Source organism: Falco naumanni, chromosome 5, assembly GCF_017639655.2.
Source record: "Falco naumanni isolate bFalNau1 chromosome 5, bFalNau1.pat, whole genome shotgun sequence".
NCBI lineage: Eukaryota > Metazoa > Chordata > Aves > Falconiformes > Falconidae > Falco > Falco naumanni.
This window is the reverse complement of record NC_054058.1, coordinates 3,392,854-3,415,349: the sequence shown is the minus strand read 5'-3', so window position 1 is coordinate 3,415,349 and position 22,496 is coordinate 3,392,854. Positions and strand designations below refer to the sequence as shown.

The 22,496-nt window shown below is 43.4% G+C and overlaps 1 protein-coding gene across 4 annotated transcripts in view; it reads right to left on the bottom strand.

The window, feature by feature from the left end:
• GSK3B (glycogen synthase kinase 3 beta) overlaps window positions 1-22,496 on the bottom strand; it is a 157,421-nt gene that overhangs the window by 8,763 nt on the left and 126,162 nt on the right. For 2 of the 4 annotated variants that reach the window (XM_040595475.1, XM_040595476.1), the window contains exons 8-11: window positions 22,399-22,494; window positions 11,922-11,960; window positions 9,383-9,569; window positions 3,292-3,390 (exon numbers count right to left, since the gene is read on the bottom strand). In XM_040595475.1, the coding sequence (XP_040451409.1) occupies window positions 3,292-3,390; window positions 9,383-9,569; window positions 11,922-11,960; window positions 22,399-22,494 (421 nt within the window). The remainder of the gene's footprint in view (window positions 1-3,291; window positions 3,391-9,382; window positions 9,570-11,921; window positions 11,961-22,398; window positions 22,495-22,496) is intronic. The other 2 variants (XM_040595477.1, XM_040595478.1) reach the window with 1 other exon arrangement.

Below are 22,496 nucleotides of genomic sequence, written 5' to 3'. Positions count from 1 at the left end.
GGATTACATGGGATCAACGCAGCGGGATGCCTAAGACGACGACCCCAGCATCCCTGCTGGCACAACTCCGCTGCAGATGGCCATTATGCTCTTCCCATCTTAATGCTGACTAACAGAGGTAACTGCTGCTGCTGGCTGATCCGGGAAGAGAAACATGCCGTCACAACAAGCAGGTACGCATTCAGCTTGGTGTGCGTGCTCCCCTCTCAGATGCTGTAGCTGCTATGAAACCACCCTCCCCCTCCTCCAGCTATATCATGTCAGGATCTACCCAGATAAGACTGCAGCGGCATTTTCAATCAATGGCCAGTATAATTCACAGAAAGCTAGCACTTTTCAAGCATAGGCCAGTAACTCACGTCTTCCTTTTGCTCTGCTTTGCTTTAGACATGCCACTAACATCACAGGAAATTTCTCATAAACGTTTAGGTGAATTTACTAACACTGGTGCACCGAGGCTTCATAGTCCCACTGCAAAGCCAGGTTCCACTAGTACAGTGAGCCCAGCTTTACATCTCAAGAGAAGATGAAATTTACGACAAATACTTTTTTGAACACTCAAGTTACCTACAATAATTCCCCTCCATTTAAGATCGTGATCCCAGGATTACTGTTGCATTGAGCTGTTGAAATCACCATGGTCAATCTATCAGTTAACAAAAATTACTTGTTTTGAGTAACTTTTAAAAATGCAGATGTGGGTCATATTGGTCAGCACAAGTCTCCTGACAAACACAACTTCCCTAGACTTCAGGCAGAACTAATTTTTCTAGTTATTCTCTAACTATGACCTTGCCTTGGTGCACGATAAAGAGCAGCGCTTTACACCTTATCAAACAACCTGACATGGCTGCGTACCAACGTGACAGCTAGGAAAATGGAGTGACTCTGCAAGCAGGTAACCACCACCCACCTGGCTTAGCTACAGCAAGGAACGAGCACACCATGTTTCGATGTACACGCGCCTGTGCCTCAAGCTTACGGAGCAGGCAGCTACGCTGGACCTCACAGCGGGCGGACTGAACCTCTATGTCAGTTCTGCTTGCTAGAGGGAGCCACAAGTTACACACTAACGATGTGAATTACAGCTACACCTAACTCGCTTTGCCCTTTGAATTGCCTTGAGAGCTCCGTTTCCTTGCACCACCACCACCACCACTCACAAAAGTAGTTTCTGAACCTGTACTGCTTCGTCACACAAGCAAACGTTTTGTAGAAAAGCCTCCTGCCTATCGGGATGCCCTGGGTTAGGTGGGAGCGCTGTTCCCATGCTACTTCAGCAGAAGGGACCCCTTCTACAAACATTTCTGGCTAAGCGTAACGTCAGCATGCAAAGCACAACAGATTAACATAACCTCATACAGCGCCTAATCCTAAAAATCACAGCTCTGACGAGATACCCAGCGCCTGCTGTGAGCACCTCACATGAGTAAGAAACTACCAGCCAGCTGTGCTGCAGAAACCTAAAGCTGCAAGTTGCCAAATAATGAACTTAATTTCTCCATTTGTTTCCAAGCTGCAAGGCCATTTTTTTTGGTTTCTGAACTATGAATAAGAGGTCCTATCCCAACTCAGTGCAGTGCCTGTGAACAGAAGGTTTAAAAATGTTGATATCAAGAAGGTGGGGTTGGGTTTTTTTGTCTTTTTTTTTTGCTTGTTTTTTGGTTTTTTTTATTTATTTATTTTTTTTTTAATACTCCACATTTAGGACTCAGCCTAATGCATTTCCCCCTCCATGAACTCTTGGGAAGTGCTGGGCGACAACAGATTTCTTAACCCCATTAATTTCTCAAGATGTATCTTGGCAAAGAGAACTCCTTAAAAGGCTTGAAAACAACATTAAGTGAAACAATGTTTTTCAGCAGGGCTTAAAATAATTTAGCATGTTTGCATTTTGTAGTTTTTCAATCACTTTTACTACTTAATCTCCTTTTTTTTCCCTTCACTCATCGTTGAGCAACAGATGCACATAAAAGGGAAACAGAAAACATGACTATTTGCAAAATACTGCCAAGTGTATGAAACAAACATACTAAAACTGAAAATAGCAATTTTGCTTCCTCTTAAGTTCACAGCAGATAAATTGTACAGATTCTATCTTTTATCTACTGCTACTATATTTTCAGAGAGAAGCCTCATCTTTCAACCTTGGGTGCATCTATCTGTCCTGAAGTACGAAAACGCTTTCCACACAGCGCTGGCTGGACCAAGCGCATCAAATAGCAGTAACTGTCCAGCACGTCAACCTGGATATGCTTTCCTGTACGTTTCAAGAATACCTTTTTAATTTGGGCTTCCCCTTAACAGCTCTCCTACGTGGAGTAAGCGTCCTGCACCTCAAAAGGGGATCACAGCCCTTGTCACGTGGGGCTGACTTGCAGGCAGATGTATAGAAGCACACCCATTTTGTGGTTTGCCTTCGGTCGCCCAAGCCCTGAGACAGCCAGCTGGCGCGCTGACTCAGGGCTGACTCAGGGCAGAGCACCACGTACTCGGTCACCTCTGCCACATCCTGCAGCACCTCGGGTTTTCTTTGGGAGTCTCCCAACTGATATGACCAGGCTTTTAAGCTTTCATTGGAAACAGAATGCAACGTGGAGGGGTTGCAGGCCAACAGTAAGCTTTTAAAAGGTTTCTGATAGAAACTCGAGAGCGAGCGGGAACGGCAAAAAAGAAATTCACTCTGTGCTGGCCAAAACCCAAAAGCATCTGCCTTGTGCCCAAAGACAACACAAGCAAACTCAGTAAGAAGCAACTACAACTACTGAGATGAGGCAGTGAGCACGCTGACCGAACGCCCTAACGAAACTTTTAAGTGCTAAAGCCTTGGAGGAAAAAATCCTTCCCATCCACGCTCCACAGAGGCCACGTGCACTAAGCCAGCCGCTTCCTCTCTTCCTAGGCATCACAAACTCATGCTCCAAGTCAGCATCAATTTCAGACTGGCTGACAGCGCAGAAATTTGGTGCAAACCAAACCACAAGGCTTGCTAAAAACCAGGTGCAATAATGATTTATTTTTTTTTTAATGGTGGAAGTCTGAGTGAGAAGCACCAACAAACTAAACAGTCAAATGCAGAGTTCAAGTGCCCTCTGGGTTAGGATTTGCACTGGTGACCACAGCTGGCACCCAAATGACCACCTGCCAAGACCGAGTTTCAGGTGATGCTGGAATGAACCCTTCCTCCCCCACTTACCCCAAGGGCCGAGGCAGCATCGTGGGCTTTAGCTGAGGGAAGGTGCCTGGGCAGGGGGAGCAAGGGTGGGGAGGGAGGCAGTTGCATGTTCTCACCTGAGGCCGCTGTAGCGTTTGTAGGGGTTGAAGCAGCTGCTTGGTTCCGGGCATGAGCAGGGATGAGGATCGAAGCCAGAGATGGGTTACTTGACAGTTCTGGAGGGGAGGTAGAACAAACAGAGTTAGCTCATCATCCATGAAGAGCCCCACATGCAGGTTCAGCTCCTTGGGTTTCCCCCCCATAACAGCAACCTTGGGTGACACGCATGCCCTTACAGCTAAAGGTTGCTTTACATTTTCTTCTTTGCCAACCAGCAAGAGGAAACCACGGTGATATTCGGCAAGGCAGCCTCCAAAGCAAGACTGTCAGAACTAACGTACTGGTGCAGGGGAATTATTATTTCCTAGAGAAAGAGAGCAGCTTGGGAGTTAGCAAAGAACCAGCCAAGCCTGTTCCTTATCACAGCCCGGTAACCGTTCCCTTCGGAGCACTGGAAGGATCCCCTTCACATACCCACTTGCAATCAGTCTCAAGGAGAAGGCTGATCACAGCGGTGCTGCTTCAGGCACTGCTTCAGCAAGCAAGCAGCTCCAACAGTTGCTCCATGAGTTTTAGGGATCTGGTTCTTTGGCTCACTCAAGCATCACTTTCCCATGGACCCAGGAACCCAAGACCAATCTCTCACAGCACTCTCCTTGAGCGAGGCCAAGAAGAGGTGACATCTCCTTTAAACGCATAGGGAAAGGCAAAGGGAATTGGTCTGCTGGGCAATTTAAATGGACAACAAAATGATGCAACCGTTCTTTCTGAAGACATTAACGGAGGAAAAAATAGTCATGTCTTTTAGGCTCCAGATCTAATATAGCTTCAATGTGTATCAGAATGAGAAATAGGCATCTTGCAGCCACAACTGTGGGAGGATTAAGGGCAACACATTGCCAACGAATGACAATCTCCTGGCACCCTTTCAAGAGAATCTACTGCCTCACAGAAGGTGGGACTGAGCTGAGACAAGACAGGTCCTGTTTGTTTCAGAAACAGGAGCGGCTGGCTGTCTCTTGAGGAAGCAACATTCGGTGAAAAGGATGCGAACAGTCACCTCACGGAAGGAGAGTGATGACTTTGGGAGCTTCAGGAGGTCATCTGGGGAAGAAATGAGAATAGACAGCTTTTTACGTAAGACCTCCAGATAGCAAGGGCTGTACAGAAACCCATCCAAAGCACGCCGTAGGTTCAGCAAGGGCGTTTTGTACCCAATCTTAAATGATCTGGGCTCATTTCTAAGAGCCTATTGCTTTTCTTTAACACAAGCTTTAACTCTAAGGCTAGAAGGGATCAGTAGTCTACTTGTTGTTTTTTTTTCTCCATTAAGTTACATTAAGTTTCTTTATGGCTGGGAGTGCAAGATGCAGCAGACTCTCACCTGCTTACAAGCCTCTCATGACACCATTTGAGACCGCGTTTCAGCACTTATGAACACAAACTCCAGTCTAGAACCAAACCAAACTTGCTACGTTACCTGCAGCCCCCCCCAATCTATCCTGTAACACTCCATTTGGGTCTAAGCGGACCTAGCCAGTCCTTCTAGAAAGCCTCAATACTCACAGCACTTGTACAAATACTAATCCTCAAATTCATGTAGGAATAATTCAGAATTCATATATTCATAATATTATCCAAAGTTCATAGATTTCCATTTTAAGTGGAAAAATAAACCGAAGAAACATGAATACTCAAGTGTCAAAGCTGAATACTGGCGATAAACCTGTACTTTAAAATACTGTTTTGGGTATTAGCTGCTCTGTGCTTGAAAATGTTGCTGCTTCAGTATTTTTTCTAGAGCTCCTGCTCAAATCTGTTATTACTGGAAATCTGCTGTTTACCTTGCTTTTTTGAAAGTTTTTATCATCCCCGTATTATTTTCTGCTCATCACTGGGAGCAGTATGGGGCTGCGACCCCAACAAAAGCGGGGCTAAAATATCAAGGAAACCAAATGACATCTGCTGCCTCCCGGCACCGAGCAGGGCCCTGAGGATGCAGCTCCAGCCTGCCCGCACTGCTGTGGCCAAAGAACCAGCTGATCCGGGAGAACACCACCCTTGCAACGGCACTTCGACCCCATTCTCATTCCTCTCATAAGTTCACCTAATGCCATCAGAACACCTCCTTTTGCAGCACCAGTTCTGGCAAGTATACTGGGTTTTGTTGTTTTTAAGGCAAGTGCAATCATTTCTCTGAAGCTACCCTAAAGAACCTGCATAGAGACTACACGACTGATCTTATTCCGTTCTTCTCGAACCCCACATTACCTTTCTTGGTACAAAATTTCTTAAATTCAGCTCTGCCGCTTCGCTTAGAGGAGCAGGTCAATTCAGATGACAAATAACTTAAGTACATTGAACTCTTTTTGGCTGGAGTTTAATAGCAGCTTTGCCTGAGAACTTGTTGAGTTTTTGCTCTACTGTATTTTTGCAGCTATCCCATCTGCAAGGATGGGACATGCCAATACCAAGGAAAAAGCCTGACCTTGTGGTATCTGCAGTCTACAAAGCATTGAGAACCTCTGCTCTCAGGGGTTTCCAACACAGCATTTGGACAAGCTATTGAACTATAATCTAAATCAAACTTGCAATTCAAGGTTGTGTTAATTACAAGCAAGAAGGTGTTGTGATCAAGGCAATCCAGACAAAGTTTTCAATACCATGATGTGAACAGAGCAGCCACTTCAATTCATTTATGAGATCCAACACCCATTCACATTAGCTGGGAAAACATCTCTGGCTTCCTCCTGATCCAATCATGCCATGTGCAGCCAGCTGACATCTCCAATAAGGAGCAGGAATGAAAATTTCCAGTTTTCCTGGAACACCAGATCATTTTCATTCCCCAAACACAAGAAAATGCTTGATGCTGGGAAACAGTGCAGTGCCCTTTTTCACTATCACGACATTTGATATATCAACACTACCAGAATCCCCTGGAAAAATTAGTCTTGTATCATGTCTGCTTTGTCATGGAAACTTACCTCACTTAACCCAAGTTATTCCAGCAGTTTCTCCTCAACCTAGAGGAGTGCTGGACGCAGCACAAGTTTCATAATTTTTCTTTCTTCCCCCCTCCACATGCCCTGAGCAGGAATACTCTGCCTAAAAAAGCTAGATGGCACTCAGAATTTCTGGTCACACTGAAACAGTCTGGTTAGAAATGAAGGGTTTATATATGTGTGTGTGCGCGTGTATATATATATATATATGTCTTTTTTTTAAAGGTCACAAGCCATGGTCATTTAAAAAAGTGAAACAAAACCACCCACACTTTAGCAAAAAAACCAATTTGTCACCAGAAGCATGATAACCATTGCTAAGCACTGAATCACAGAAGAATTTTGCCGTCTTTAATGGCCAACACGGAGTGACAGTAACGTTTGTGACTCAGCACAATCACCAACATGTTACAAGAAGCTCAGGAAACACTCGTCATTTCACAGATTGTTTGAAAATTCCGCTTCTGAAAGAAAAATTGCGGGTCTTGCAGATCTGACAGCCACTGAACTGCAGCTCTACGGCCAGTGGATACCTCCTTGGCCAAAATAATTTTTTGAAACCCCAGTTAGCATATAACATCTCTTTAAAAACTAAGAGAAACCTACAGGCAAGGCATTAAGAATGACCAGACAAACCTCTTCAACAGACCTCATCTCTACAATCCAGTAGGCACCTACATGCCCCACAACTACTGCTGGCAGCCAAAGACCACGACCTTTATCTTCCATGTACTCTCACTGCTTTTTTTTCCTAGTCTATCTGAGCAGCATCAGTGCCCAGATCAGCAGATTCAGTATGACGCTTAGGTTCTTCCTGAAAATCAATCCAATGCACTAATGGTCAGATTTACATTGTTATTTCTAACAGTTTTGCCTTCAAGCCTTCTGCAGCAACCTCCTACTTTACGGGTTTCAGGCAACTGGATATAGCCAAATGAAACACTTCTAAAACCTAATATTGTCTGCTGAAAACAAATCCCATTCAAAACAAAAAGATGTCTTTCATTACTTTTTAAATTACCACAGACGATGTAACATGAGTCATCATCTGACTTCCAATGACCTGATTATTTCCCAGGTGGGAGTTCTGCTCTGGACGAGCCCATCTGACAGGACCTTGCACAGTCTGGCCAGAGCGTGAGGACCACACAGCGGTCACAGGAGGAGCAAAAGCTTCTGGTGTATGTTGAGGTTGCAATCAGGACTGCTGCTATACAAAACTCACTGCTGCACATTTAGTAATCACAAAGGTCTTAAAATCACCATGGTAAGCAATAGATTAATTTATTTAAAAAAACTCTGTGGTTTTTTTTTTTTTAATTTGGCTGGTCATCTGCAACATAGCTTATTTGGAAATGCGTTAGCGAGCAACCTCTGTCCTGCCTTCCCTTTTCAGATGGTGAAACTGGCACCTGCCAGTGTGAGAAACCTGATTTTTTTAATCTTAAGGAAATTGCTCCACTGGAACTGATTTCTCTTGCCATTCCCATGAGTCACTGTGCAAGGGGAGAGCACATCAGCTCCTCAGCATGGCAAAAGAGGAGCTTTAAATTTGCTTGAGCATTTGGGTAGCTTACCCAGCAGTTTCCACACTGCCACACCAGGGACACATTCCCAATACATAGTTATTTTTTCCCCTAAGGATTTTTAAAAAAGACTCGCTATAGAGCTTTCCAACCCTTTTTAAAATCCTTGTTTTCATGATAAGCCCAACCTTAACATCATTAAGAAACAATAAGAAATACTTTCAAAAACAGGGGTGAAGCTGTATCAAGATACTGGGATCAAAATTATCTTAGCTGCTGAAGATGGCCTTAGAGTGGGAAGAAAAGGCAATTCAGGAGTATTGTAACCTGTAAATAGGACTTGTAACGTAAGTACTAATTTCATAACAATAGATGCAGAAATCAGCACAGAGGACAGTGACCTGGAAGCACAAACTATTTTCTTGAACAGTTTAAGGTATTCATGCTTTGGAAATATTTTAGTATATTTAATATATTTACCTTCTGCAATGCAGCTATTCAAAGCGAGTCAGAAGTTTATTTCCAGGCAGCTTAAAATATCACTTTGTACAGACATAAAGCTTTTTGGCCCTCTCCCCCTTACCCCCTTTTTTTTTTCTTTTTTTTTTTTCTTAAATGAAAGGGCTCCACATGTTGAAGGAGAGGGCTCTGTTTCACATTTTGGCAGACAGGCATTGCATACACTGAAGCGTCTGAAAAATTACATCGATGCTAACTGAGCCAAAAGGTGTTTTAGACTTTCAAACAGAAAAGGCACACAGATCTATTCTTGCTCCAAGGGTGAGAGTTGGCAGCTAATAACTTTAAGAAGTGCTCCAAAATTAATTAATAGCATATTTGTATGCCATAGTTCTCACATTCTCTGTCTTGGCAGGCAAAACTGTTCTAGGGGGGATATCAGTTTTACATTTCTGACTTCTGTGGAAAAAACCCACATAAATGGTTTTAAAATTTGATATCAGTCTGGCTTCAAATAAAGTTAGTTGTCCATCATTTTTACAGTTTCTAAATGACCGAGTCAATGTAATGCCAGATGAACTGTACAGCAGATGAAATCTGGACACTGAAGCCTCTGTATTTATCTCGCATCCAGACCCAAAATGGACGCAGCAACACTACAACCTGTCCTGCCAAACCTAATACACGCTACTCCTTGCTATGGTATGAAGTTTCACGTATGAAGGAGCAGGATCATCTCCAAATGATAACCTAATCTCCACTAATATCCAAATGATAACCTAATCTCCACTGATACCCGCTGACTGCTATTTCACACAAAACCATCAGCTCGGCTGCAGACACTGAACTGCAAAAGCAAACCTTCTTGATGCAATCCAATAGTAACCACCCTGCACTAAATTTGAATCAAAGGCACCAGGCATCTGAAAACTCTATAACCCATTTCTCCAAGTTCCCTTCCTCTCTTTTTGAAACAGACGGCTGGATATACAACTGCTTAATACCCTTAGTCCTGCTCGCAGATTTTAACTTCTTAGGGAGCGACATCTGCATTACAACCAACATTTATCCCAGCGCTTCTCCCGAAAGAAGGGATTCTTTCAATGCTCACAGGCTACCTTGAGTGGTGAAATTGAAGAGTGCAGGTTTCTCTCGCCCATTTGGTAACTTGACATTTGGGTCCCGTAGTTCATCGAAGAAAGAGTGCGCACAGGCCTCCAGGGGAGTCAGGCGGGCAGTGGGGGTGTACTCCAACAGACGGCTACATAGCGCAATTGCTTCTGGTGGAGTGCGGGGCCGGAAGACCTAAAAATAAAACCAAAACAACAAGCAAGGAGAAACAGGTTGTCTGGGTATGTTTCTTTCCTTTGCCAACCAGAAGCAAGTCAGAGCAATTAAACCTCTCGTTGCCCAACTAGCTGGAACAAACTTGTGGTTTGTGCTAATCAAAGTCCTCCAAGTAAGTATGGGAAAATCCAGTTCCTGGGGTTGAGAAAGGGTTAATTGCAACGCCTTGCACTACAGTGAAGGTGCAATGCCAGCAAGAGACTTCATGAGAGCGCACTCAGAAAAACAACTTTAAGAATGAAGGGGATACTCATTCAAAAATCATGATAAACACACAGGTGCTACCAGCCATGCACATGGGGTGGAGTGAAGGTGGGGAGGAAGGTTCAAATGAGCAGGATTCACTGGATGTAAAAACTGAATAAGGCCCCACTATGGGTTTGGGTTGGTTTTTCTTTGCCTAGTGAACCAAGTCTCACTAACACGGACTTTTGCAGGCAGGCAGGTCAGATTGTTGCTATGGAGGCTGCTGTTCAACTTTGGAGAACAACAAGGAAAGCGCGGGTGGGGTGCAGGAAATGCCTAACTCTAATTTGCAAGTTACTCCTTCCGTGACCTTATTCTGGCAAGTCATTCTCATAAGTTTATTGGGATAATTCCTGCACATTTGGTATTTGTAAGGACAGCTGAAAACTGTGTCAAGAGAACCAATTATTTCACTCTAACTGATTTTTTTTACCTTGAGTGATTACAAGAAGTTCTTCACTGCAGCTTTGTTTTAAACCTCTAAGAACTGTTCTACCCACCACTAATCACACCCCCATCCTCCTTTCTCTTTACGTCAAAAGCAAAATATGAGTTAATCATGTACGTGACCCGGGTGGCCTCCTCAAGCACTCTGCTCTCCCTACGCTGTGCGTGACAGGCAGGCTGGGGAAAAGGGAGTGGGGGGGTGCAAGTGTGAAGTTCTGATGCCAGCATTTGTGGTAAAAACTGAGCTCATCCAAAATGCTTTTGCACCAGTGCAGGTGAACCCAAGCCACACAGCACCAAGGAGCAGAAAAAAAATAACACACACCCCAAAAAACCCCAGTGCATGACATGTTAATTCATCACAGATGAGGAACTTGCACAGGCACTCCTTAAGTAAGTTTTAAACCAAAGACATATATGCTCTCTTGGATGAGGATCACACACAAACGCTAAGTTCTCTGGGGACTAAATGTTGCCCCTTGGTGCCCAGCTGGCTCGGCAGCACCTAGTTTTGCTGCGGTGCGTGCTGCCCTAACTTGCATGGCAGGGAATCCTCACTCGGGGAGTCGAAGAGCCAGGTACCGACAGAGGAGGATTCTTTTCTACTACTAGGTTATTGCAAAACAGAAAACGTTTTTGTACGAGCCCTATGATGACAAAAGAAAGGCTTTAGCTTAACGCTGCTGGCAGAGAACTTGTGCTGACCGCCGTGCCATGAACGCACGGTCATGCGGAGGGGCTGTGTGCCTGCTGCCGGCAGCGCTTGGCTCGCTGACCACAGGGGATGCAAGTGTCGCTCCCACGGCACGGCCTGAACAAAATATAAGACTGTCTCCAACTGGGGGGGGGGGGGGTGTGTGTGGGGTGGGCAAGGAAAAAAAAAAGGAAGAAAAAAGTGTCTTTAAATTTTTTTTTTACCCCATGCTAAGTAGCATAAATGAGTGTCTTGAGGTAAATCCACAGAAATGAAGTCGCTTGGTATTTAACATGAAATAAAACTACTGAAGCCTCCCTCATGCACCTTCACGCTGATGTTTTAACAGGCTTGATTTACCACAGCTGGAATTAAAGTACTTCACTCTTAGCTGTGGTTTTCCCTCAGGACAGCTCACATATCGGCTACTATACAGATATGAAAAAGAAAAGACTTTTTTTTCCTTAAGGCAAAGACAACAAGCCCTTGTCTTGAGCAGATCTCCTTCTGTAAAAGGAGTACTCACTTGTCCACTCTGAAACTCCTCATCTTCAAGTCAGTGTGACCCTAACACCTGTGTCCTAAGCCCTGGTGCAAACTGCTCAGCCTGCCTTCCATCCAGAATCGGTCACCGGGGGCAGGCAGCTCCCAAGGTCTGCCCTAACTGCATCAAACCAGGAAGGGGAGGGGGAATAATCAAAAAAACCAGAAGACCTCACACGGCCTCTCCCTGCAACAAGTGATGACTAACACATGAAGTGAGTTACAGGTCTGTGCCCATCTCCATTACCTTCTGTTACACTGATTTGCCTGGCTGCTGCCTCAAGGATGTGGTCTGAACTCAAAATATTCCACTTCTAGCATTTTTATTTTTTTTTCCCAAGGCTAGGCCTAGTAATTTGAAAAAATGTTTAAGTACATACCCGTACTCCTGAGGTGAAATGTCCTGTTCCTGACGAGTCCTAAAGATGATAATGCAGTGAAATAATCCAAACAGGGGGAGTCAATCCAAAAGAGAATAGTCCAGCAAGGAAAAATATAGCCAATATTATAAGAAAACCATGGTGTGGGGGACATAGAAAATGTTTATACAATTAGAAACTTTAAACATCAGTCTCCATAGCAGCAAGTCCAACTTCACCACAGTGTATGCCAAAAAAATCGATTGTGCAATGGTGAGGCATAGTATAGAAACATTTCTGTATTAAATTTATGTTCCAATGCCAGTGCATTTACTAAAAAAAATAAAAAAAATCGAAATCAAAACTCTAACTCGAACTAAAAGGGTAATTGAAATTCCCATCATAAAGATCTTTCAGTCCTCGGTCCTGGATAGAAACATCCACAGACAACGGGGCCAGATCAGTTTGTCCCCAAAGGTGCATCCCACTTGTAAATCTGTCCCACAGGCACAATGTAAACTTTTGGGGGATTTTGTTTGGTTGTTTTGTGGTTTTTTTTTTCATTTTTTTTTTCCAAAAAACCAAACCCCTAGCAATTTATAATTTGTGCTGAAGAGAAAGTAAAAGTCGAGATCTGTACTTTGAATTTGGATGCTTTTAATTTGTGTGAGCTACGAGTGCCTCAGGCCGCCGCGGATTATTCTCCATTTTGGATTGACTTCCCCCACCACTGGATTTTGTTTGCTGGCGTTATCTCTTTAGGATCCTTCAGGAACTGGACGTACCACCTCAGGAGTGCGGGTATGGACTGAATTTCTCTCTATTGTGGGTTTATTCCCCCTCATACCCGTCGCACCCGTTACTTAAGAATTATTTTTTTTTCCCCTCAATTTGTCCCCTCCCGCCTCCCTTTTGAATAACGCCCTACGAAATAAAAGCAAACCCCCCTGTGGTCTTTTAGCTCTTCCCATTCAACACAGTTCCACCGGGAAAGCTGTCCAATTCGCCCACCGAGAACTACAGGAGCGGCTGCCGCCCCCGGCCGTGGGTAACGCCAGCACTTCCATGCCACGGGGTGCCGATGCCAAGGCGATGCCGGGCCGGCACTCCGTGGTGGGAAGGGGTGGGAGGACGGACAGACAGCGGGACTGGTGAGCCGTGAAGCCCCTCGCGCGTAGGACTCGGCAAGAGTTGAAGGTCTCTGTAGTTCTCAGTGAGGGAATTGATTTAGTAAATAATCCGCGGATTATTTTTTAGTCTGCGGACTAAAATTTAGTGCACGGACTAAAATCCGGCCCATCGGAGCAAAGTCTGTCTTGGTCTAAAATACATTGGGTGAAAGCAAAAGAAAAAAAAAAGAAAAATGAAAGAAAAAAGGAGAAAGAAAAAAAAAGGAAAAAAGCTAAGTGCACAAAGTAAAGTGTTTGGGCAGACTAACATTTAGTATGCAGACTAAATATGGCCGGGCAAAAGGCACAGCAAGTCCACAAACAAAAAACAAAAATAAAACACTGACAGGAACTTTTAAAGCAATCAAATACTACCCCACCGGCGCAGCAATTCATTTTTCTAAAATGAAACAAGACCTTGTGTAAGGCTATTTGTCCACAGGAGGGACCGAAGGCTCAAGTTTTCATTTTAAAAAATGAACCTGTTTTGGAGATAAACAAATGCAAAAAAAAGGCTTTACATACAATAATCTTTAAGGAAAATTTGCACTTGCATAACTCAAAACCTCTTGTTTCTGCAAAGCAAATGAATTTCAGGCTGAGACCCAGGTTGCTGGTTTGGGTTGGTTGGGCTTTTTTTTTTTTTCCTTTTTGGATGAATTACAAAAATCTCTGAATGATCATGTCAAATGGAAATGCCGACTCATCCAAAGCCACAGCTTTTGGTACTTTTCTTCAGGTTTTGTCCCACCCCACCCCCACCCCACCCCCCATCCCCCTTCCCATCCCCTTCAATCTATACCTCACCAAAAAGCTGAGGGACCAGTGCAAGTTCTTTGTTCAGGCATGCTGGTGATGCTGGAATACTGACAGCCCGTAACAGCCCGGCAGCCAGGCCAGGCACACTCCTCTCTCCTTCCTAAGTTACGCTGCTATCAATGCAAACTTTTTAATGTTACTCCCCTTTCATTTTTCTGGAACTACCACTTTCTTCAACGTTTCAAAAACAATTGCCAGGCTTAAACCCCCCTGGTGCACTAGGCAGCTCTCATCCCCAAGCGACTTCAGCTCAGATGAAGCCTTTGTGCACTAGCAGCGTGGTCACGTTTTCTTTTACGAATTTGAAGTTGTTCCTACCAGCGTAGCGGAGTTCATGCCCCTTCTGAATTTTACTTTATTTTTCTGCACGCATGGACAGACGAAAGAAAAGGGATGGAAAGCGCAGGATTCTCCTATTTCACTTCACACACATCAGCATTCAGCTCTCAAATAAAACCACATGGGGCAAGAACTAAGTATTGTTTTAACAGAATGGTTGCTCTGACTTTCAGTTCATTGACATTCTTCAAACAGACTTTCCATGCACAACACGGAGCTCCGTCGTCTTGGTCTAATTAAGCCCCAAAGCCAAAGCTTCACAATGTGACACCAAGGTGCTCTTCTAGCCAGCGTGTATTATGAGACATGATTTCATGCCATCAACCACTGTGCGTTTCGCATGCAGATTGTGAATACTGCTGGCATGCTGTGCTCCCTAAGAGAGCAGAGGCTTATGAAAATGACATCTGTTGCTAACGCATCAAGTTTGTGACACCACGGTTAAAAATTTCCTCACCAGCTTTCAGAGACTCATATGCTTTGCCAAGAACCACCCACACCACTGATTCAGGCTGACAGTCTGTGCACATCTCCTTTCAGTTTGTAAGCACATTTTTGATGGCACATGAACATTAGGTAAGAGAGGGAGCTCCTCCCTTCAACCAAAAGCATGTACTGTTTACAAGTAAACTCATCAGATGTCGGACAGGACCCTCAAATCAACTTTTTAAAAATGCAATCACACAAGACGATTACCACAACTCCACGATGTGAAGCTGTATTTCGGTCACGCAAGTTTAACGGAAGAAGGTTTATGATAAACATGACACATTCCCAAACACAAAAGGAGAGGGAAGAGACATAGGCAAGACAGCAACGTCTGCACTGAGCTCTACCTGACACAAGGAAACCCAAAGCTGTGTCTGAAGCTCTGCCCTTGGGACCAAGGGCCTGAGAATTTCAGAGCGGGATTTCTGAAATACACCACTTGGCTATTTTGAAGTGCATAAAACTCACGCGATACAAATGAAGGTTAAAAAAGTACACAAGAGAGGCTGGTGTTGGGAGTTATTGCAAAGTATATATAAGCCTCCCAACTTCCTTCTCTGATTAAATCCTGCTGTGTCTTTTCTAAAAAGCGGCTCAGAAACAATAAATGCCTTATTAGACAAGAATCCCTGTCAGATGGCACTTACACAGATAGGGGGAAATGAAATCAAGACAGAAGGGTTAAGTGGCTTACAAATGAGCCAACACAGAACTGGGAACCGGACCAGGAACCTGTCTCCAAAGCTACTTCTTGTTGAGACCACACACTTGTTACTGGGCTCCTTCCACTGAGGACCCGGCAGAGACAGAACGAGCTAGCATTTATTAACCAGTGCATGTGCTCTGCTTCTGCCAAACTCTAAAGGAAAGCAACAAAGCTAAGCAGAACAAAACAGCTCCCCTTCTTCTCAGAGAGAAACCCCCAAAATCTACCTCTGGAAGTGCTCTCAGCCTCAATGGGACAGCCGCTACAAGCAGCCTAGACAGATGTGTGGCAATGGGATGGCTAAACAGATGGTGTATTGCAGAAGACATATTAAACTCAGCATTTGATTTCCATAGTTGCACTGATGCAAATCATGTCTTAATGTTACATCAGTGCTCACTCATTTATTGTTAAGCAGTACTTTCTTTACTGCATACAAATTGGGCAGAGGCAGGGTAATTTACCACCCAACAAACCTGGCTTATTTTCTCACGCTTTAGATGAAGATATGATATTTACACTGTCAAAAAATCATTGCTCCTACAAAAGAAGCTGGGAAACATGAACTTGGCAAAATACCCTGTGTTTTTTTCGTTTAAGTTAGTCTCCAGCAGAGCCGTTTTCACTCATTGCTTGAAAAGTCATTACACACCAAGTGAAAACCAGAACTGTACTCTTCAGAAAGAGGTCAGGGCATGGTTTCACAACGGGACAAATCACCTCCAGTTCATGCTGGAAAAGACAGTTCTGCCCTTCTCCTGGCCATGCAGGTCTGCCCTGTTCCCTTGTCCCAACACTCGTGGTCAGGGCCGAATGGTCAGCTAGGTAAGAAAGGTGATCCAAATCTTGGACACTGGTGTTCTTCAAGAGGTTTTGCTACCGTACAAACAATAATGCAGAAGGGAGGTGTCAGGAATATGCAGGTTGGAGGTGGAGAACCTATGAATGTGAGAACTTGTGCCGATTACAAAACCGCACCCAAAGAAACATCTCATCTCTACTGTACCTTTGTAGCTCTACAAAAGATCAGACCCCAGTCTCAGAAAGAAGACTTTGCATTTTCAGCTTTAATTCAAATGCAAGTCCACTTACAAGATTTCTGACACGAGAATTTTTGCTTTCTTTTTCCATCAGTTATAATTAGAAGTGACAAAACGAGCTGTCTATTTATCCATTTTACTGTTTGGTATTCTTCCTTGAATCTACAGTATGAGCAGTCACTTTGGAAGCATTACAAGCAAAACAATCTGCTTAAAAACCAGACAAGAACCAGGAGAGCAGGAGTAGGCCAGGATGAAGACATGAAACTGATTCTGCAGGGTGAAAAAACATGCTAATGAGAGAGACCAGACTCTTCACGTCCCAGTCACAGAGCGTGGGGAAGACAACAGGACTGCCTGCTACCAGCACAGAAAAACTCAACATTCAAGGTAAAGTGACTAGTATGGTAAACATATACAAAGAATAAACACACAGACAATACTCAAACTAAAATATTTGTGAAGTATTTTATAATATTAGCAGTAATTATTTCATAATACAGGTAGAAACACGGATCCTAAAGTCTATATTCAAAGCTGCTCTATAATACAACCAACTGTGGATCTGCACAACTTCAGCTGCAGCCAGGAGTGGCCAGCTGCTTTGGAAAAGTGCCAGAATGGATGAGCTTGAGCCTGAAGTTTCATCTTTGATACTGTTTTCCTCTGCTATAATAGTTTGCCTTGAAAACACAGACAGAAGAGCGTGCTGAAGAGTGTAAGTAACAAAAAAGGAAAAAAAGAAAAAAGAAAGCATTTATGAAGTCGAGAGGGAGCCTGCCCTAATCTGCTGCAACTTTATTGTTAATGGCAAGTACTGCAGAGAGAAGTCCTCATGTATTCACCCACAAGAGAGCACTGCAGAAGGGCAGAGATGCTCAAAATCAATGTAGACATGACAGCGTCTCCCTCTTTCTCTCCCACTGTTAAACATATGACTCCCGTCTTTTTTCATCCCAACACGGACTTGGAAATTATGATTCACACACCACCTAGCTATAGATCTGGGAGTGAATGAAACCATTCTTTTAAGTACATTCAAACTTGTTTCACCAACTGTTAAAAGTGCTTGCATGTGTGAACAGTCTTGCAAGTATCTTGAGAGCAGCAGAAACAAAGGCAACCACACCACACCAGAGATGTACTGACCATTTTAAAGAGCTGCCTGCAGTGGAAACTGCTCTGTCTCTACACAATGGAGACAAGGCAGAGGTTCTGATCTGACTAAAGAAAACAGCCTTTGCTGATATAACCTGTTGTGTTGTTCTGCCATCAAGAACCACAGGCGTGCTTGTAGCTCAGTAGATAACTCAGTTCATTACGCTGCCATTACTGGCAAACACGTGGAAGTACTTCGGGGGGTGGGGGGGAAATACAAACGAGACATCTCCCCCATGCAGAAGAGGCCTAAACTACATAATTATATTGCATACACTACAATCTTACTCAAATGAGATCCTTTACTAGCTGGATGTAAGGGGAGAGGTGGGCCTTCACACACATCTTCCATATTTCTGCAAATAATCACAGCACTGTCTTTGTTTTTCGTAACCCAAAGGTTGTGAGATCTGAAGGTAGCACTTGAGTAATGCTAGGATAAAGGCCAGCTGTAACGAGCCCGTGGTAAGCAGCACCTACCTAACACAAGCTCATGAAGGATGCACTCAGACCTTTCATCAGCCACCCCACTGTCCCTGCCCCCTCCTCCAAAAGGGCCAAAAGCTTCAGAGAAAGCCAATTGCCAAAGCTGAACTTTAACAGCACTGTGATGTACAACCTGGCACTTGGTCTCGGATTTTCTTCTTGGGTTTCCAGTCACACAGTTATAAAGTATAGATAAAGCTTAGTCAGAAGAAGAGAAACAAGTATAAAGATTAGTAGCAGAGATCAGACTGCACTGCCAAGAAGAAAGGTGGCTCAAGGAGTTGTGGTGGCTTAAAGACCCAGAAGGAAAGTTCTGACCTAGTAAAAACAGCAGCAGCAAAGCCACCAGAAAGGGTAGTAACTTATTTGATGAGCTGAAACAGCTGGAAAAAAATGGTCAGGTTTTCCAACCCAAGATAAACCTGAAAATGTGATTGTGTGTCTAAAAGCCTACCTATTTTTTTCCAACTCCATCACTCAAAGATGTTCCCACCCCTGCAAAACCTTGCTTCTCTTACAAAACTCAGTGCTACTTACTCACAGACCAAGGCAGATAAGCAGCAGAATGCACCTCCATGAATACAAAACGTTCTACACTAAGTGAAAACAAATGGAGGTCTGGATGAAAAGACGACGTTACTAAATTAAACATGCTGGTATTTTGAAGAGGACCCCTGCCAAAGAACCAAAGAACCAAAATATCCCAGATTCCTCTTTTTGGGGCTGGAGTTGTGGGTGTGGGGTGCCAGAGGAGAAGAAGAGAGAAGTCCTGCGTTGGAAGAACTGTGAGAGATTCCTAGAATGTTCATATTCTCTTTTCTTTTGCTAGCCAGGGACATACTGAACTCCCATCTTCTGCATCATGCACGTAACTGGTATAAAAACACACACATGCTTGGGCAGCACAGACCTATCCGGAGAGGAGAGGGAGGTCTCTGTATGTTTTACAACAAGAGACTCCAGCTCTTGAGTTTCAAAAGTACTTCTACCTCAAGTCGTCACCAGATTGAAAACCCAGTCTGAGAACAGTTTGCACTGTGAACTTGCACTACTGTTGCAGCAAAGAAAAATATTTTTAGTGTTAACTTGACTTTTCACCTAATCTATGAAGAGGCACCCTTGTTAGTTTGAGATTGCTTTCTTCATATTACTACATCACATTGAATATCAATACTGTATTCGGATGATACCAATCCATTTCTACCGAAAATTATAAATCTATGAAGGCAGACTTCCCATTTCCATAAAACTTGTGCCCAAAATTCCAATTTAAGCCTGAAATTGAATGAATGTGGGAAACAATACTCCTTCACGGACTCATCCTTGTTCAGTCTCAAACAATTTCTCCAGTTCTTTAAAATACCCAGACCCTATTTCAGAACCTACAGCACCAACCACTATTCTTTTTCACCTAGTAGGTTACAGTAAACGTAGCAGATCACACCACCACAGCAATACTGAGCAGGAAAATAATGTATCTATGCCTGCCCAAAATACCTAGAGAGCAGACCAGAACCAGGTACATTCAACAGAAGTCCGCACCACGGAACTTCAGATGCAACCTATAGGTACTGCAGCTTCCAAAGAAAATTCTTAACTGTCATCTACACACACTTCTGCAGACCAAGAAAGTTCCCTGAAAACAAGAGTGAATCACGGACCTTATTTTGTATAGATTATTGGCCTGGATACAACCAGTTCCAGACTGCATAGAAGAGGTTAAACATCCAGACAGCAGCTAAACATGCACCTTCACTGGGTGTCTCCACTGCATGAATAACTCCAAGTAGGGCCTACAAACCCCTCAACTTTGAAAAATACCTTTGTCGTATTGAACAACACAAAGCAACAAGGAGAATGCCCTTCTGACAGGGGGTAACCACGTTCTCGGCAATTTTCTCTCAAACGTGCTGAAAACAAGCTGCCTGCAAGTTCTGCCACACAAAAACCCCTTAACTTCTGTCTGCTGAGCCCTCTGGTCACAGCTAGTCCACAAAAATAACAACCTTCTAGCTACTGAAACCTTCATAATTCTTTAGCTTAGATGGCAAGGGTTTGTACTTTTGAGGCTGAAACTTCAAAGTTCAAGTCCCACTGGCAACTGTTAACCCTCTGGTTACAGACACAGTTGTAGCAAAAAAACATTTCCGCTTCCACTTCTTCAGTCATTCCTTTTCTGCTCATTAAACAACCAGAATTCAGGGGTGCTTTTTCTCCCATGCTTTCCAACTCTAAGATACAGAAGCTCCAAGAGGATGCACATGCCCACTGATGTGCCATCAGGTATTATATCAATCAGCTGGGCAAGGAAGATCAATTCTACATAATGCTGCTACTACTTCAATCTTTCACTGCTCGACATGTCCAAAATGGTGAAAGGATCTTTAGACACAATACACTGAGAGGATGAGCATCATTATCAACGCCATGCTGGATAATTCCTTTTGCTAATACAGCATTTGTTTAATAAAAGTACAGATCTCATAAGTGAAGCATCACGTAACCCACTTGTAATAAACTGGTTTAAATGCTGTTCTACACCCAGCTGATTCAGGAAGAGTTGTGTGCAGAATGGCTTGAGAATGAGAAGCTACGTTGCAAGCACAGCTCTCCAAAACTAATTGTGCTCTAATGGAGAATGCAGATTCGATTTTCTGGCAAGCTCCTCTCAATTCTCTGTAACTGACTTAGTTTCGCTTGTGATCCTTTAGAACGAGCGAAAACCCATTCATATAAATAGAAGGAAGTCTCAGTTTTTTCTTGAAGCTTCCATTTGACAAAAGATCTCTGTTGTGGTCTAACAGGCTATCAAGTGCACACTCTTAAGACTATTCAGGCACAAGGTAAGTTGCATAGCTAGCTTAGATGCTTAACTCTGTGTCCTATGGTACACCTCTCCTACTGGCATTCCTACTACGCTGCATATTAATTTAAAACCCCCCCAATCCAAACACCTTCACTGCAGGAATTCAGGTGTGACCCTAATATTCAGTGCTATAAGGCTTTTGGACTTACTCTTGTGATGTGTACCATAATGCAATTCAAAACTAAGAGACCACTCTCAGGGACTTAATTGCCATAATTTTTCCCCCTGTTAACATAAGGTATTAAAAAGCCTCATTGGATTTACTGACCTCTCATACAATTACAAATCACTTAACCAACATGCAGAAAGAAACTCTGATACACAGATGCAAACCAGGGATTAGGATTACTGGGGAAAAGGAGAATTGAAGTGGTACGTAACTCACTGGAGAGCATCACAAAAATAGTGACTTGCAGTACCTGGCCTGGCAGGTACCTGTCAGGTACGTGGCATGCTATCAATTAGCTCTAATTAGTTTATCCAGACTTTCTACTACCACAAAGCATTTTGTCCAGAAGAGTCTGACCTGAACATGTGCTCAGCTAGAAACGCAAGCCTTCCACCAATACCCACTACTTCCTTAGTAGAAGGACACCTGAACCATCAAGACATGGTGAGAATATACTGTGACTATCAGACATTTCTCAAGCAGCAAAACGAAAATCTTAACTACCTAAGTTTCAATTTCTTAAAACTCAAATATTTAACTTATTCCACATCCAAGAGGCTCATTAAAAGATTAATTGTTACCGTGCCCCAAGTCACAAATTCATCATTCCTTGATATGTGGAAGACACCTTAATTGCATGGCAATGTATTTGTTTCAATGCTAGTGGTTTCCCCTTTGACCACGGACATTATAATACTGTCTGCATGCACTGCAATAGTATCTCCTTGTGAAAGACAGATAACAAGAAGTCTTAAGAAGTAACCCCAAGAAAAAACAACCCCCCTCAACAGCACGCCTATAGGAGTACAAACATAACAAGATCTATCAGAGAACCAGTTAAGAAAGTGACTGTCAGCCCTCATCATATTACGTAACAGCATCACAAAAAAAGCATCACATGTTATCACCAGAACATTTCCCATTTGTAGGTGACTTGGGCATCTCAGTTTATAGTATGACAGGATTTAGACGTATAGCAACCTGATATAAACACACACGTACACCCCCCATTGTTAAAAAACCAAATACACACACACGCAACAAAAAAAACAACAAACCTGTAGGCAACCTCAAAGCCCCCCAGACATTATAGTGCACAATGCTTCCATACCTTCTTCTTATCTACACCAAGAGTTACCAGGTCCCCAGCTTAAAGGCACCCAGTTTAGACTGAAAGCCACCAAGCCACTGAACAAACTGAACTCTGAATTTTTACTTTCAGCCCATGTCTTTATTATTCAGTTCATACAGACTCACCTTAGTCCATGGATGTGCCTTAATCTGAGGGAATTTGAATTCGGTATAGTTTGGATTCATTTCTCTAATTTGCTCCCTTGTAGGCGTTCCCAGAACCT